The following is a 15,548-nucleotide window of genomic DNA, read 5'->3' on the forward strand; positions in this document are numbered from 1 at the left end:
GAAATGGGGTATAGGTTTGTATTTCTGTATTTTCAGTCTTATGACTTCTCCAAATCTACCATGCTGCACAGCCAGGAAGATCACTCTTCTTCTACATCCTAGTTCAGCTTGTTCCTAATTCGGTAAAATTGATTCCATTGTACGGTAAGGGGACTGGAAGATGTATTGCTGAATATGGAATGAAGTCTGTTTCCTGCTTGGCTGTTCTGTATAGAAGTGTGTAAATCATACATCCCATGATTGATTGAACAAGTACTAATCTTTTGGCAGATAAAGCAGTGTACAATTATGTGTATTACAACTGTGTGTATTTGGCTGTTTGTCTGGAGTTCTGCTTTAAGAGATGTTAATGTTTGGGTAAGGTTATTCCTGGACAAAGGATGGTTTCCTGTTTTTCATCTATGTGTGATGTAAGGAACCAGAACAAAAGTATGGTCATATTAGAAGTTTACTGTGCATTGTGTGTGTCCATGGCAGATATTTCTAGCGGATGTTACTGTCTCAGTTGTCTTTTGTCTCAGGAAGCTGAATTTGTCATACACATGTGTTATTAATATCGGTTGACTGCAAACGTGCAGGTTGTACGGCATAGCTCTGGTCATTACTGGTTTTTGTGTGGAAACCATATGGAATCAGGAATAAAGAAATATTAACTATGGATTAACTAGCAGCATCACATAGTGACACAATTGAGTTCTGCTATGTCAGGTTTTGCCAGTCTGGCTTTGCTGACACATCTTTGGACTGGCTAGAAGTCTAATCTGATGGCATTCATTTTGAATTTGTCTGACGCTAAGCTGGTAGGACCCCATGCAACATATGTTCTATTATATTGTTCAGACTGAAAGTGATAACGACCCAAGCTGCAATATCACTTAAGAAGTGCTAATTAGTGCTTAAGGGGTGCTAAAATAATAAGTCATAACAGTGGATGAGAGCTTATTTTACTTATTAAACCCATCTATGGGCAAATAAAATGTTATCCCTTGCACCGTGGTTGTGCCCGCACTGCAAAGGTTAATAGCTCATTTTTCCAGGGGAGAAGAGAAACAGGTTTACTTACCTGATCCTCCACTACCCGAGCAGATGGCGCTCCCCCCACGATCTGAGGGGTGGACTGTCCCTTGGCATCTTCACATCCAGGGCTGTGTAACCTGCTCTGGTTTTGATGCCATCTGGACCCTAGACTGATAGAACACGGGGGTGCAGATGCTGTGAGGACCGGTCTAGCTGCGAGGAGGAGTAGAGGAACGAGTGTGTGTGTGTGTGTGTGTGTGTGTATATATAATATCTCTACACTTTTATTGTTCCCCCTACACAAATGAACCTTGCAGTGCAGGCATGGCCCCACAGCAAGAGACTACTTTGTATTTGCCTCAAGTTGGGATTTAAAGCATATGGGGAAATGTGCATGTATAGTGATTCTGCAGCTTGATAAATTAAGGCCAAAGTCTCTAAAGTACAGTTTGGTCGGTGCGTTGCTTTCATGCACCCTTAGCCAATTTACTCAGATGTTTGCCGTTTGTGTCACTCCACCATGTAAATATGATGTTGGCTCATTAAAATATAAAGTAATCTTTGTTATAATCCGATTTTATAAATAAAAAGGCTTCTTATGTGAACTAATTTATGCAAGCTTTTGGCTGTGTTTATCTAATGCACTAGATTGTAAAATCTCTAAGTTGATTACACATCCTAATAATTTATATTGATATTTTCCTAAAGACTATAAAACTTTTAAAAGCCTGTACAGAAGTCTTTCTCAATCTTTTTACCGTGGAGAGACTCTTGAAGTAAATTTAAAGTCTTGGGGTACCCTTATTATATCTACAGTCATGGTACACTGTTCTGATTAGTAAGCCGCAGATAACAGTATATATACAGCATGTGATGAATAAAGAGTTTAGTGTGGTCATTGGCATAGTGCCCCTTTAATTGTTGGTCCAAGCAGTTCTCACTTCGCTCAGTTGGGAGGGACCCCCGTTACATTGATGGGCAGAGGGTCCCCTTACAGTGGTGGTCAGTGGAAGAGGAACTTCCTTATACTAGTAATCAATGAATGCCTCTCGTACACACTTTTAAAAAGATAATTAGTATCACTTCCAACTTACCTGAGAGATAAAAGGACAGGTTGTGCTTGTCCCACATGCTGGTTTATTTAATTTGACCAGTCCTGATTGCATTTTGGGGTGTTTTAGGGAGTATGCCTGTATGTGCTTTTGCTTATAAAGAAACCGTCTATTTCAATTGAGAACAGCTTTTCAGTTATTGTAAGGTTTACTCGAATGTTGTGACGTTCTCATTTTACCTGCTTGCTGCGCTTTATTTTCTTGATGGTATTTCATGAACAGTTTTCTAGATCCTCCCTCTAGCGACTATCCTGCTGAAACAAAACAAGATAAGGCGGCCAAATGCTGATCGAAATTTGGCCGATTCAGCGGGGACTGGCTGTATTTCACTGTCCCCGCTCAACAGAAGTCAATTGTATGATCAACTTCTGTCAAATGGACATGTTGGTAAATTTTCCTCATTTAGAAGCTGATCAGTGTATTCTGTCAGCAGCGAGTTCTGCTGTCAAAATATAGTGTTCCATGAAGGGATTCCTCCAAATACCTTGTTTGTGTAGATGGAGGCTTTTGTTTTTTTAATTTTTTTTTATTCAGCCCACTTGTCTCTCGCTGAATATGTAGGCTGCCTCTCCTTCTGAAAATGCTGCTTGCCTGGCTGTCAGGTTGATTTGTTGGGTTCAGTTCTTTGAGCTTCTGCCTAGTTTTCTGACCTCACTTTAAAAATCATGTGCTGCGTGCTTGTTCTGGTCAATGATCAGGAAAGTAGCATTTTCAGAAGGATTCACAATGACAACGTCTACCTTTCTCTCCTTGGAAATTTCCTTTTAATGTTTGCCAGGCAGTTTACAAAAATTTGTGGCGTATGTTTGTGTTCCATACTGGTGACTGGTCACTACAAGATAACTTGGATCCTTGATTTCCCTGTAATTTGTTTTATATATAAAATGTGTGTTAGAAGAATATTTATTGATCTGTACCTTATGTGCCAGAAAATAGTCTCACTTTTTTATTGAAAATGACTTTGTAGAGCTTTGTCACATATCTCTTTTTTTTACCTGCCTGATGGAACAAAGTAGTGACTGGTGCCTGCCCTTAGCGGTCTGCAGTAACACATCCCTCTGCTCCAGCTCATGATCTCTAATGAAGGACAGAACTGCATTTTCCTTCCTTTGACTGAAAGGTCCATAAGTCATGTCATGTAATCAGCAGCCAGTGAATTATTAGGATTTGTCTGGTGAGTGAGAGAAAAGATAAAGGCAGCAGTACCCTTCATGGATGAGAAATCTTGCCTGTGCCAGCATATGATCAATCCACCTCCTATCATTATCCCTGGCCTCTTATCTGTCGCAGACTGCATGCGCTCTAATCCACTGAGCCTGTGTGGCTCAATGCGAAGACTGCTACTGACACATCTATTACTTGTCTCTGATAGAATGTTGATTTGAGTTCCTCTGGGGAGACCTCCATCGATGTCATTGTGTGTGTGTATATATATATATATATATCATTTGTCATCTATATTACCCATGGTTTGTTAGTAATCTTGTAAGACTCGTGGCCTCTCACCTGCCCCCTTTATTTTTATTCTTTGTCAATAATAATAATGAACACAAATCTATAAGGAAATATATTACCCCTTGTTCTAACTTTGAGCTCTATGGCAGCATAATGGAGAAAACAGGACGATATATTCTCCTATAGATTTTTTTTTTCATTATAGTGTGATTGCTGTATTCTAGTTTGTGTTGATTCCTGCTTATCTTGCACAGGCCGATCTGTCATTCCTGCTTAGGGCCATAGGTCACTGTTCACTTTATATACCTTGTACTGTTGGAGGATTATGACAACTAACAATGTGTGGTTATATTCCAAGGCAAACCCTATCCAGAATTGATGCTTTGATTTTGGATGGGCATGGTTAGCTTGAACCATCTATTTTTCTATTCTTCATAGAGACTCCATCCAGTGAGAACTCATATTGAGATTGTGATACCATATAGTGACAGTTGGGCAACCCTACAGGTTCTGTTGAGCATATCTCATTATTGAAGTGGTAAGGAATATAAAAAAAAAGCCAGCCAATAGATCAAAGGGCCAGCAACCAAGTTAAAAATAAAATGCCGTTTACTAATATCAGCCAAGGCATTCACCTTAAAAGGGGCCAACATGTGTTTTTTGTTTCTTTATGAAATTCAGGTGTGGTTTAGCAGTTTTATATATCGGAGACAGTGTTGTAGATTTATGTGCACATACAAATGATCTCAGTGTTTTCTCAATCCTTTGTATTCAGATTTTTTTTTTTTTGGTTGAGGTTTAGGCCACTTACTGTAAATAGTACATATGAAAAGACTTGCTTCCTGTGTTTGTCACTCTACAGTGTACTTCCATGTTCTGTAAATACCTCAATGGAAAGTTATTTGACATTGTTTGTTGTGTGTCCACTGTGAAATGTCAGTGGAGCCACAGAGGTCTGTGACTAGATTTTCATATAGACAAACAAGCTTAGGTTATAAACAGGGGAATGTGGGATGCCATTATTTTCATGAGCTTAATCCCGCTCTTATTAATTTGCATTGTGGATTCCTGACATTATGAAATATGTGAGCACACACTCATTAACACCCATCTTTGTCTAGTAAATATAAAAAAGGAAGGTGCATTGTTGCCTCTAGTTTTGTTGTCATAGTTTGTGTTTAATGAGAAGTAAGGCTGCATTCTTGCATGTTTTGCTACCAATCCTACAATTCAAATGCTTTCAGCACATTCAAAGAAAACCTACAAATTTACAATCCTGTTTTTTTGTCTTATTATTTTAATTGACTTTATTATTTTCAACTCTTTGGGTCATATTTGTAAAGTAATGTATGTAACATTTACTGCGGGTGAATCAATCACTGAATTCAAACAATCACATTCACTGGTGTGTGTGTGTGTGTATATATATATATATATATATATATATGTGTGTGTGTGTGTGTGTGTATATATATATATATATATATATATATATATATATATATATATATATATATATATATATATATAAAATTAAATAAAAAGTATTATAAAATGTCAGGTTTTTGTGATGTAAAAAAATGAGAAAAAGCTAAATAATTTCACCTTTTTAATGTGACCTATAAACTGTACAACTCAATTGAAAAACAAACTGAAATCTTTTAGGGTTGGGAAGCAAAAATAAAAAACTAAAATAATGTGGTTGCATAAGTGTGCACACCCTCTTATAACTGGGGATGTAGCTGTGTTCAGAATTAAGCAATCACATTTAAACTGATGTTAAATAGGTGTCAGTACACACTGCCATCATTTTGAAGTGCCTCTTATTAACCCCAAATATAATTCAGCTGTTCTAGTAGGTCTTTCCTGACATTTTCTTAGTCGCATCCTACAGCAAAAGCCATGGTCTGCAGAGAGCTTCCAAAGCACTTATTGCCCCCAGATCTTGCTGTAAAGAGGACTTGTCACACACTATTCCTATTACAAAGGATGTTTACATTCCTTGTAATAAAAATAAAAGTGATCAAAAAAAAAAAAAAAGTAAAAAAGTGTAAAATAGAAAAAAGTAAAATAAACAATAATAAAAAAATTTTTAAAGCGCCACCGTCCCCGTGTGCTCGCACGCAGAAGCAAACGCATGTGTAGGTCACTTCCACATATGTAAATGACGTTCAAACCACACATGTGAGTTATCGCCGCAAACGTTAGAGTGAGAGCAATAATTCTAGCACAGAACTTCCTCTGTAACTCTAAACCGGTAACCTGAAAAAATGTTAAAGCGTTGCATATGGGAATTTTTAAGTACTGAAGTTTGGAGCCATTCCGAGAGTGTACGCAATTTCATAGCGTGACATATTGGGTATCTTTTTACTCGGTGTACCATCTTTCACATTATGCAAAAAAATTGGGCTAACTTTACTGTTTTTGTTTTTAATGCATGAAACAGTTTTTTAACCACTTCACGACCGCTCACTGTATATATACGTCATTTTTTTAAAGATGGATATCTCGGTAACGGCAGCAGCCACAACCGAGATATCCATCTTTACAGCGAGCGGTTCTGTACACGATAATGGTGGTCTCAGCAGCGGGTTCGCCGCGAGATCACCGTTATCGGCGGCGGGAGAGGTGCCACCCCCCCTCCCGCCGCTCTCCCGCACCCTCCGCCGCTTACCGGAGCCGTCGGTAACGGCGGAGGAGATCGGGACCTGTCACAGCTGAGGTACTGAGACGAGTGAGGCCAAGATGGCCCCCACCCGTCTCTATACCATGTGGCGGCCGGAGCGACGTCATTACGACGGCTCCGCCCACTTCTCTTATAGGCACAATTTTTTTTTGTGTCATTTTTTTAAACGACTTTTTTTTTTTTTTTTTTTTTTTTTTTTGCATTTAAGTCCAAATATGAGATCTGAGGACTTTTTGACCCCAGATCTCATATTTAAGAGGACCTGTCATGCTTTTTTCTATTACAAGGGATGTTTACATTCCTTGTAATAGGAATAAAAGTGATCCAATTTTTTTTTTTTTTTTAAACAGTGAAAAAATAAATAAAATAAAGTAAAATAAATAATAAAAAAAAAAAAAAAATTTAAAGCGCCCTGTCCCGACGAGCTCGCGCACAGAAGCGAACGCATACGTGAGTAGCGCCCGCATATGAAAACGGTGGTCAAACCACACATGTGAGGTATCACCGCGACCGGTAGAGCGAGAGCAATAATTCTAGCCCTAGACCTCCTCTGTAACTCCAAACATGCAACCTGTAGAATTTTTTTAAACGTCGCCTATGGAGATTTTTAAGGGTAAAAGTTTGACGCTATTCCACGAGCGGGCGCAGTTTTGAAGCGTGACATGTTGGGTATCAATTTACTTGGCGTAACATTATCTTTCACAATATAAAAAAAAATTGGGCTAACTTTACTGTTGTCTTATTTTTTTATTCAAAAAAGTGATTTTTTTTCCAAAAAAAGTGTGCTTATAAGACCGCTGCGCAAATACGGTGCAAAAAAAAGTATTGCAATGACCGCCATTTTATTCTCTAGGGTGTTAGAAAAAAAACAATATATAATGTTTGGGGGTTCTAAGTAATTTTCTAGCAAAAAAACCTGTTTTAAACATGTAAACACCTAAAATCCAAAACGAGGCTGGTCTTTAAGTTGTTAAAAAAAAAAAGGCGTTTGAAAAATTACTGCGCAAATACCGTGCGAGATTAAAAGTTGCAATGACCACCATTTTATTCCCTAGGATCTCTGCTAAAAAAACATATATAATGTTTGGGGGTTCTTAGTATTTTTCTAGCAAAAAAAATATGATTTTTACATGTAAGTTTTATCATATTAAAGTAATTCCAATAGTAATTTTCAATCATTTTTGAATCTACTGTTTTTTCATTAATATACCTGGTAAACCTGCCATGAAGGTTCTTATTTAGACCCTTCCTGATTTAAGGCCTCATGTACACTGCAGCTGCGGACGTTTAGGAGCATTTGGGCTATTTTTTTTTTCAGCAGCCCCTGTTTTTCAACTCTCCTCTGTTATCTTATGTGTACAAGTACACCCAATCGTTTATAGTAGTTTCGTTTTCAAACGTCCCGTGTACATGAAGCGTAAGGGTGACAATGATCTGTTCCTGTCTCTCTGTTGTGCTCCTGTGTTTTCACCCTGTCACAAAGGCTTCTGATGGACCTTTCAACTCACATTATACAGACCTGGTCCACTGTTGTCACCATCAGGAAGCCGAACCTGAGAAAATAACATGCAGCCATAAGTATAGAGTATGCGTATAGACAGGCTAGAAGTGGCTACATAACATGACAAGTTTTTTTTTTTTACATGGCAGTTGTCTGATGCATAGATATTCATTTTGGATCTATGTTAAGCTATAGGAACAGTCCTTCAGTGTGCAGTGCTTTAAAAAACATTTTTAAAAATTGCCATCTGAGCCTGGTGGGAAAGTTGTATTTGTAGGTGCTTAGAGTGTCTGTGTGTAGTAGTTAATCATTTGTTGACCTTCGCTGAACCTGCATGTTGAAGTCCTGTAGATCCAGAAATTTAGGCAGCTGAATTTTAAGACCTAGTTCAGGGATCCTCAAACTACGGCCCTCCAGCTCTTACGGAACTACACATCCCATGAGGCATTGTAAAACTCTGACATTCACAGACATTACTAGGCATGATGGGAATTGTAGTTCCTGAACAACTGGAGGGCCGTAGTTTGAAGATCCCTGACCTAGTTCATGCCAGATGCAGTCCAGTGCATCTTTATTCTGCATCAGAAACGCATGGAAGTGTTTAACATTGATTTCAATGGCCCCAGTTTACACCAGTGCATTGCAGTCAGCAAAAGTAGAACGTGTTGTATTTTTTTCTGTATGGAATGCACCTGGAACTTGGAAAATGCATCAGAAATGCACCAGAACATATATGTCTTCAATTGAGATGCAGAGGTACATGGAGAAATGCATCCGGAATGCAGAAATCGCAAAGTGAACCAGAAAGTTGATCTCCACTATAAAACTTTAGCTTGGCTTTCCCAACTTGCAAGCTTCCCTACTGGATTTAACGTGATCAGTAACCTCCCTGTCTAGACGAGAGGGTACATGGGGTGAGACAGAACTGAACCAAGTTCGACTGATTTTTCTAATTTTGACCTTGCTCTTGTGCAACTTATTAGGACATAAAAATGGAATGATGTAGTATTTTACTTTAATTTATAATGGCTATATACACTAATGAAATATGTATGTATTTTTATTCCAGCTAGCTATTGTGGTAATCAGAACAATGTTGTTAAAGATCTCTACCTGGACAGCAATGAAGCCATTATACGTTTCGAAAGCAGGATCCACATATCTGGAAGAGGATTCCTAATAAATTTTGCAAGCAGTGATCATCCAGGTAAAAACCTGTCTCTGGATTCCTAAACTATAGCAGCTGGCACTTAGTATGTAATTATTGTGTGGTAACCATCGAGGGAATGGAGCATTCTACTAAATCTGTACACCTGCAATGGAAAGTGCTTGTATGCTCAAGAAAAATGCAGATGCCTGCTTGTTTTCTTTGCGCCCCATTCACACAACAATGCTGGTGTGATGTATGGTGCGCGAAATATGCACACATGCTACATTTTTCTGTAATGTGCTGGATGGCACTATGTGACCCTTCAGTAAAAGGTAAAGGAAAAAAAAAAAACGTGAGATGCACTGAAATACACATCACTGCTTGGTGCTGAACACTAGCCGCATGGGAAAATGCTGCATTTTATTGTGCAGGCTAATGTGAACAATCCCTTAATTAGTGCAACTATAAAGTTGCCCACATGCTGTACATGAAGTTCCCCTGATCTGGCTGCTTACAGCAGGATTGTGAAAAGATTGGAGTGACAGTTTCCTAATGTGACCATTTTCAGCCAGATTTGCCCACTGCTGTTCTTTTCCTTGGAAATGAGCAGCACTGGTGTTGTCACCTCTTCCTATCCTCCATAAACAGGAAAGTTTTTCCAATAGAACATTTCCCTCCTGATGCATGATGTGGATGGCATGCACATCTAACTACCCTTGCAGGTCTGTTGGAGCCCGTTGGGTGCTCATTTCACCAGATATGTTAGAATAGTCTGCATATAGGTTGAGTTGGGTTCTCTTGGCCTATAATTTTCTACCAAGGTAAACTGTTGCTCCCTTGTTCTCCCTCTGAGCATTAACATGTAAGCCAGGGAGGTCCAAGTGTGATTATTTATGAAACAGTCTTTTGTAGGAAACCTGCCTGTTGTCAGACCATCTATTGTCTGCAAGGAGGTTTCAATTTAAATGACAGGAAATGGTTTAGAGAGAGAGATTCTTCCTTCTGCTGCAGTAGCTCTTTGGAGTCAGGAAGTCCATTGGAGATCTCATTACAGGGCTACCAAAAGAAAAAATAAGCGTCCAATGGATGAATCAACCCACTGACCACCACATAACCATCTCATAACTAAAATAACAATTTTGGTTGGGCTGACCATTTCATATAGAAATATATATGTTCATATAAAATATAATGGATACATCAATTTAAAACACAATTCTCCAAACACTCATCTCACTTTGATCCTCTGACTGCCATAAGATTGGCATGATTAAGCACTTCTTTGGGTGAATAGGAGGACGACAGGCTGGATCATATGTGTAATAAAGTCGATTTTAACTATGGCGATGTTATCAGTGTGCGGCTTGGTTTATTCATTCTGACATGAAATATAATGTAAATTTTTTTTGTGTGTTTTTTTAAATTATTTTGTTATTATTTTGTTATTTGTTATCATTAATTATAATTTTGTTATTTTAAAAACATTTCAACAACAGATTTGATCACCTGCCTGGCTCGTTCCAACCATTACATGGAGACAGAGTTCAGGTAAGGATTATGTTCCGTGTACTGTTCTACAGTTCAGAAAGATTTGCATACTGTATAGAGCTGCACGATTCTGGCCAAAATGAGAATCACAATTTTTTTGCTTAGAATAAAAAAGATCACGATTCTCGTGACATAAAATCTTTCACAATATACACAAAAAATGGGCTAACTTTACTGTTTTTTTTTTTTTTTTAATTCACTGCGCAAACTTCATGAACAAAGGGCTAGTTTACTGTCCTTCAGACTTTGAGGGGGCCCGGATTGTGGCCAGTGTTCGTAGAAAATGCCCTGGCATCTTTGGGAGTAAACCATGCCCCATCATTGGTATTAGTTGGTGAAATATTGCCCCATTATTGGCATTAGGGGAAGAAATAGTGCCCCATCATTGGTGTCATTGGGAGGAATAGTGCCCCATTGTTCGTATCAGGGGAAAGAATTGTGCCCCATCACTGGTGTCACTGGGAGGAATAGTGCCGCATTGTTGGTATCAGGACAAGGAATAGTGCCCCATCATTGGTATCATTGGGAAGAATAGGGCCCTGCAGTTGGTGTCATTGGGAAAAATAGTGCCCCATTGTTGGGGTCAGTGGTAGGAATATTGCTCTATTGTTGGTATCGGGGACAGGAATCATGTCCCATTGTTGGCGTAGAAGGAATAGTGCCTTGTATCAAGAGGAGGAATAGTTTCCCAAGGGCCTGATAAAGGCAAGCAAAGGGCTGCAGTTTGGAGACCACTGGTGTCAACCGAAGCAACCTGTAATGTTTTCATCCTGTTGTATTGCCTTTCATTTTAAAAATGCATGTGACTGTACTGTCTGTTTCTTTTTTTGCTTGCAGCAGGTACTGTCCAGTTGGATGCAGAGACCTTGCAGGGGATATATCTGGGGATATAGAGGAAGGATATAGGGATGTAAGTATTGAGACTTTTTATTCATCTTATCAAATCACATTCAAGATTAGGTGGCTTAGGGATGCACAAGTCTCAGAAAAAAAGCTATGGTACTTTATTTTTGGGTATCCTCTACAAATATCTGTTGATGTGGAGGATACAGAAAAGGGGGCTGGCAATCTAAAAGGGAGACCTCTACTGAAAGAATATGAACACTGCTATTGGTTGCGTCCCTTTATGAAAATACTAGTTGCCTGGCTGTTGCACTGATCTGGTTTCTTTGGTAAATTTACATGTTGCTGACATGGAACATATACAGATTAAGTACAAAAACAGCAAACAACTTTGCCATCTAAGGAAATCAGGCTTCATTTATTAAAGTGCAGCTTTAATAAAAGAGGTGAGTTACAAAAATGGAGAGGAATGTTTTCCAAACAGGCTCCTTCATTTGAGAGAAATGTCTGCAAAACTCTGCATTGTCCTATCATGAGTCCATTCATTGTTCGAACATTATGAAGTCACAACACCAACCCTCTACATTCAGTGGTTACCCTAAAAAGAACCTCTCAGGATGAGGTTTAGAAGCTGTGACTACTGCACAAGTATGTGCCTTTAAAGAGGTCCTGACACTTGAATGATTGCATCCTTATTCAGGCTAGCTAAGTAGTGAAGCGAGGATGATGGCACTGGAGCTTCTGCCTTTCAAATTCAAGTTAGCAGGGGCAGCTCTCTTATTTCTGTCAAGACAGGTTCTCAATAGGAGCTTTTTATACTTGGACTGAGCATGTCATTTTATAGGTTGACAAACAAGCATATGGGTAGATGTAGTCATTCAGTGTCTGGCCCAGTCATGCATAGTTAATGTTTAAACCACCACGTCTTACACAGGGAACTATTAGATTCTGTGCACTTCTATCAATTGGAAAGCAATTTAAAAACCATCACTTTCATAAATGGAGAAACACTATTTTAAACATACTGTCTTCTGATAAACATGTGGTTCTTACTTTTAATGATAGATTCAGGATATCCTTTTTATTTCCCATGCCCTAAAGTATGACTACAGGCAGTCCCCGAGTTATGAACACCCGAGTTATGAATGACTCCTACTTACAAATGTCCTCAAATGCCGGGCAGTTGTGCTCCACGCTTGTCCTGGATACCTCCGGACACATCCCATACTGCAGTACTGCATGGCCGGAAGAGCCCCAGATAACATAACAAGCGCCCGGAACATCCCACATCCATGCACAAGTGGACGTTACACTTACGAATGCAGTGTTCGAACAGGAAGTTACACTTACAAATGCAGTGTTGCGACTTATGAACAACTTCGATTTCCGAACAAACCTACAGTTCCTATTGTGTTCGTAACACAGGGACTTCCTGTATAGGCAAAACCTTTTTTTCATTTTGGATAGAGCAAGGGAGCATTATAACCCATCAGACTTTTTTTTCATTATCTGTGTTTCAATGGGGAGATTTCCCTTCACTTCCTGTCTTACAGGAAGTGAGAGGAAATCTTTGCAAATGAAAGGGAATGTTTGGGGACCCCCAGGTCCCCAGAACTAGTATCCCCATTGGAAGATTTCCCCTCTATTACATTTCTGGGGACAAACCCAAAGTTTGGGATTTTCTTTTACGTCTACTTTCACTTTCAATGATCATGACCCTAGCATTATAGCTGAAGATAAACTGCTTGTTTAGCTGGCACTATACAAGTTATCTAATTGTTTTTTATGAATGATCGGAACCGTCTGACATGGGCATCCATTACATAGTTGGTGAGTTTGAAAAAAGACACAAGTCCATCAAGTCCAACCTGTGTGTGTGTGCTTTTATGTAAATAGTACATTGTATACCCCTGTATGTTGTGGCCGTTAAGGTGCCCACCTAATAGTTTTTTTTAAACTATCGATGCTTCCTGCTGAAACCACTGCTTGTGGAAGAGAATTCCACATCCTTACCGCTCTTACAGTAAAGAACCCTGTACACAGTTTAAGGTTAAACAGCTTCTCTTCTAATTTTAGTGAATGGTCGCATGTCTTTTTAAATTTACTTGTGCAAAAAAGTTTTTTCCCTATTGTGGGGTCACCAGTATGGTATTTTTATGCTGAAATCGTATCCCCTCTCAAGCGTCTCTATTCCAGAGAGAATAAGTTCAATGCAGTCTTTCCCCATAGCTGAGATCCTCCAGTCCCTTTCATTAGCTTTGTTGCTCTTCTCTGGACTCTCTCCAGTTCAAGTAAATCCTTCCTGAGGACTGGTGCCCAGAACTGGACTGTATACTCCAGGTGTGGCCGGACCAGAGTCTTGTAGAGTGGAAGAATTATTGTTTTATCTCTGGAGTTAATCCCCTTTATAATGCATGGCAGTATTCTGTTGGCTTTGCTTGCCATTGTTTATTATTAACACATTGCTTGTGAAGAAATTATATTGGTCTGACTATCTGGTCAAATATTTTTTTAATACAGTTAAACTAAAGCTGATGATCTCTATTATAGATGTGTGTGTGTATGTATATATATATATATATATATATATATATATATATATATATATATATATATATATATATATATAAAATAAATATATATATACACATACAACTAGATATATGTGTGAAAGATTGCAGAATAATGTAATGTAATAAAGTTATGTAACAGTAGCTCTCCCTGTATAGTTACTATAGTTGTATGATACTTTATAATTTAAACCACCTATAAAGTTCAGACTATTTAAAGCGATCTAGACATTGCAATTTAATTGTGTACAGATTTTTACGTTGGGACAAGCTAGTGATTTGGTGGGCAGACATTGCTTTAAATTACAGAGTTCTGTCAAGGTCAGGCACAGATCATGACCGGGGTGAAACCCAGGCCTCTAGACGCTCATTTCTCCGAATGCTGTAAGGTCCATTCCTAATGTTGATGCAGCCAACCCCAACCACATGAAGGCAGCTGAGATTAGTGACCTCTAAGATCTTGGCTGCATTTCCTACACAGATTGCTTGGTGTGTCCCGTACTCTTTTGAAGAGCCTTTAGCTGACTCAGGAAACAAAGAGAGAAGCCACACCTGACAATTATATATGATACTTATAAGAATAACACAAGGGTGTTAGGTGCCCTCCCCTCTTTGTACATTAATAGATCTGCCTACTTTCTCAGCAACTGATGACCAATACAGTCTAGTTTCAGTCATTTTATGGAGACCTCTGAAGTTGTAGTTACAAGATCATCACAGAAACTGCTGTAAGACAGGCACAAAATCTTTTATAAGGAGTGGGTTCTTACATAAGTTCAATATCACTTGCCAACCAATTGAGATTTTGTTTTAAATCTGATTGATATGGGTTACCAATTGCGCTGTCAGGCTGAGCATGCTCGTTGGACTGATACATATGATTAATTGTATTATAACATGTAATATTTTTGGGTTTTTTTTTTCCGATCAGCTAGAGGGCTGATGGATGGGGGAATCAGTGGATGGTGGAATCCTCCACCCTGTGCCATTGTATTCTGCCAGCAAGGACTTCTCCGATGCCAGAATACACTGATCGGCGGGCGGCTATAGCAACTGATCGACAAGTCTCGTTCGAAGTTGATCATGAGCAACCATAGATGGATTGGAATTCAGCCTGCTGAACCAGCTAAATTTTGATCCATCTATCAGCATTGTAACAAAGACAATGTATTGTATAAGTGACACCAAACTGTTTAAAAAAAAAAAAAATCTTATTTTAGGTATGTATTCCTAACTCAAAAAAGCACCTCTATTGTTTTCAACCTCCAAATTCTTTTTTTTTTTTTTTTTTGACACAATCTGACTTCCAGTTAGAGGGTGGTTACATTTGTCTTCATAGTCCCACTGTATGTAGAAACGGAGCCACCCTCTCTTGCTCAACCCTGAGATTGACTATGGGATTTGTAGTGTGAATAGTGCAGTTCAGGTGATCACAAATATTGCACTGCTTGTTCCAAGCAAATGAAGATGAGGGGGAAAATCAGAGGTTTGGAAGCTCACGGAGGAAGTTACAAGGAGGCCGAAAAACACTCTAATGAAATGATTTAATGGAAAATAAATTACAGGAGCATTAAGTAGTGGATGTTTATGGATTATTTGTGGGGACTAAGGCTATTGTTTAGTGTCACTGTAACATATTGACACTGCCAAATAGAAACATACATTA

At 38.8% G+C, this 15,548-nt stretch overlaps 1 protein-coding gene across 1 annotated transcript in view; it reads left to right on the plus strand.

The window, feature by feature from the left end:
• The window catches only part of DCBLD1 (discoidin, CUB and LCCL domain containing 1), a 107,719-nt gene that overhangs the window by 47,717 nt on the left and 44,454 nt on the right, over positions 1-15,548 (plus strand). The window contains exons 3-5 of the mRNA XM_073627147.1: positions 8,841-8,978; positions 10,418-10,469; positions 11,307-11,379. Of these exons, the coding sequence (XP_073483248.1) occupies positions 8,841-8,978; positions 10,418-10,469; positions 11,307-11,379 (263 nt within the window). The remainder of the gene's footprint in view (positions 1-8,840; positions 8,979-10,417; positions 10,470-11,306; positions 11,380-15,548) is intronic.

This window comes from Aquarana catesbeiana, linkage group LG04, assembly GCF_042186555.1.
Source record: "Aquarana catesbeiana isolate 2022-GZ linkage group LG04, ASM4218655v1, whole genome shotgun sequence".
Lineage (NCBI taxonomy): Eukaryota > Metazoa > Chordata > Amphibia > Anura > Ranidae > Aquarana > Aquarana catesbeiana.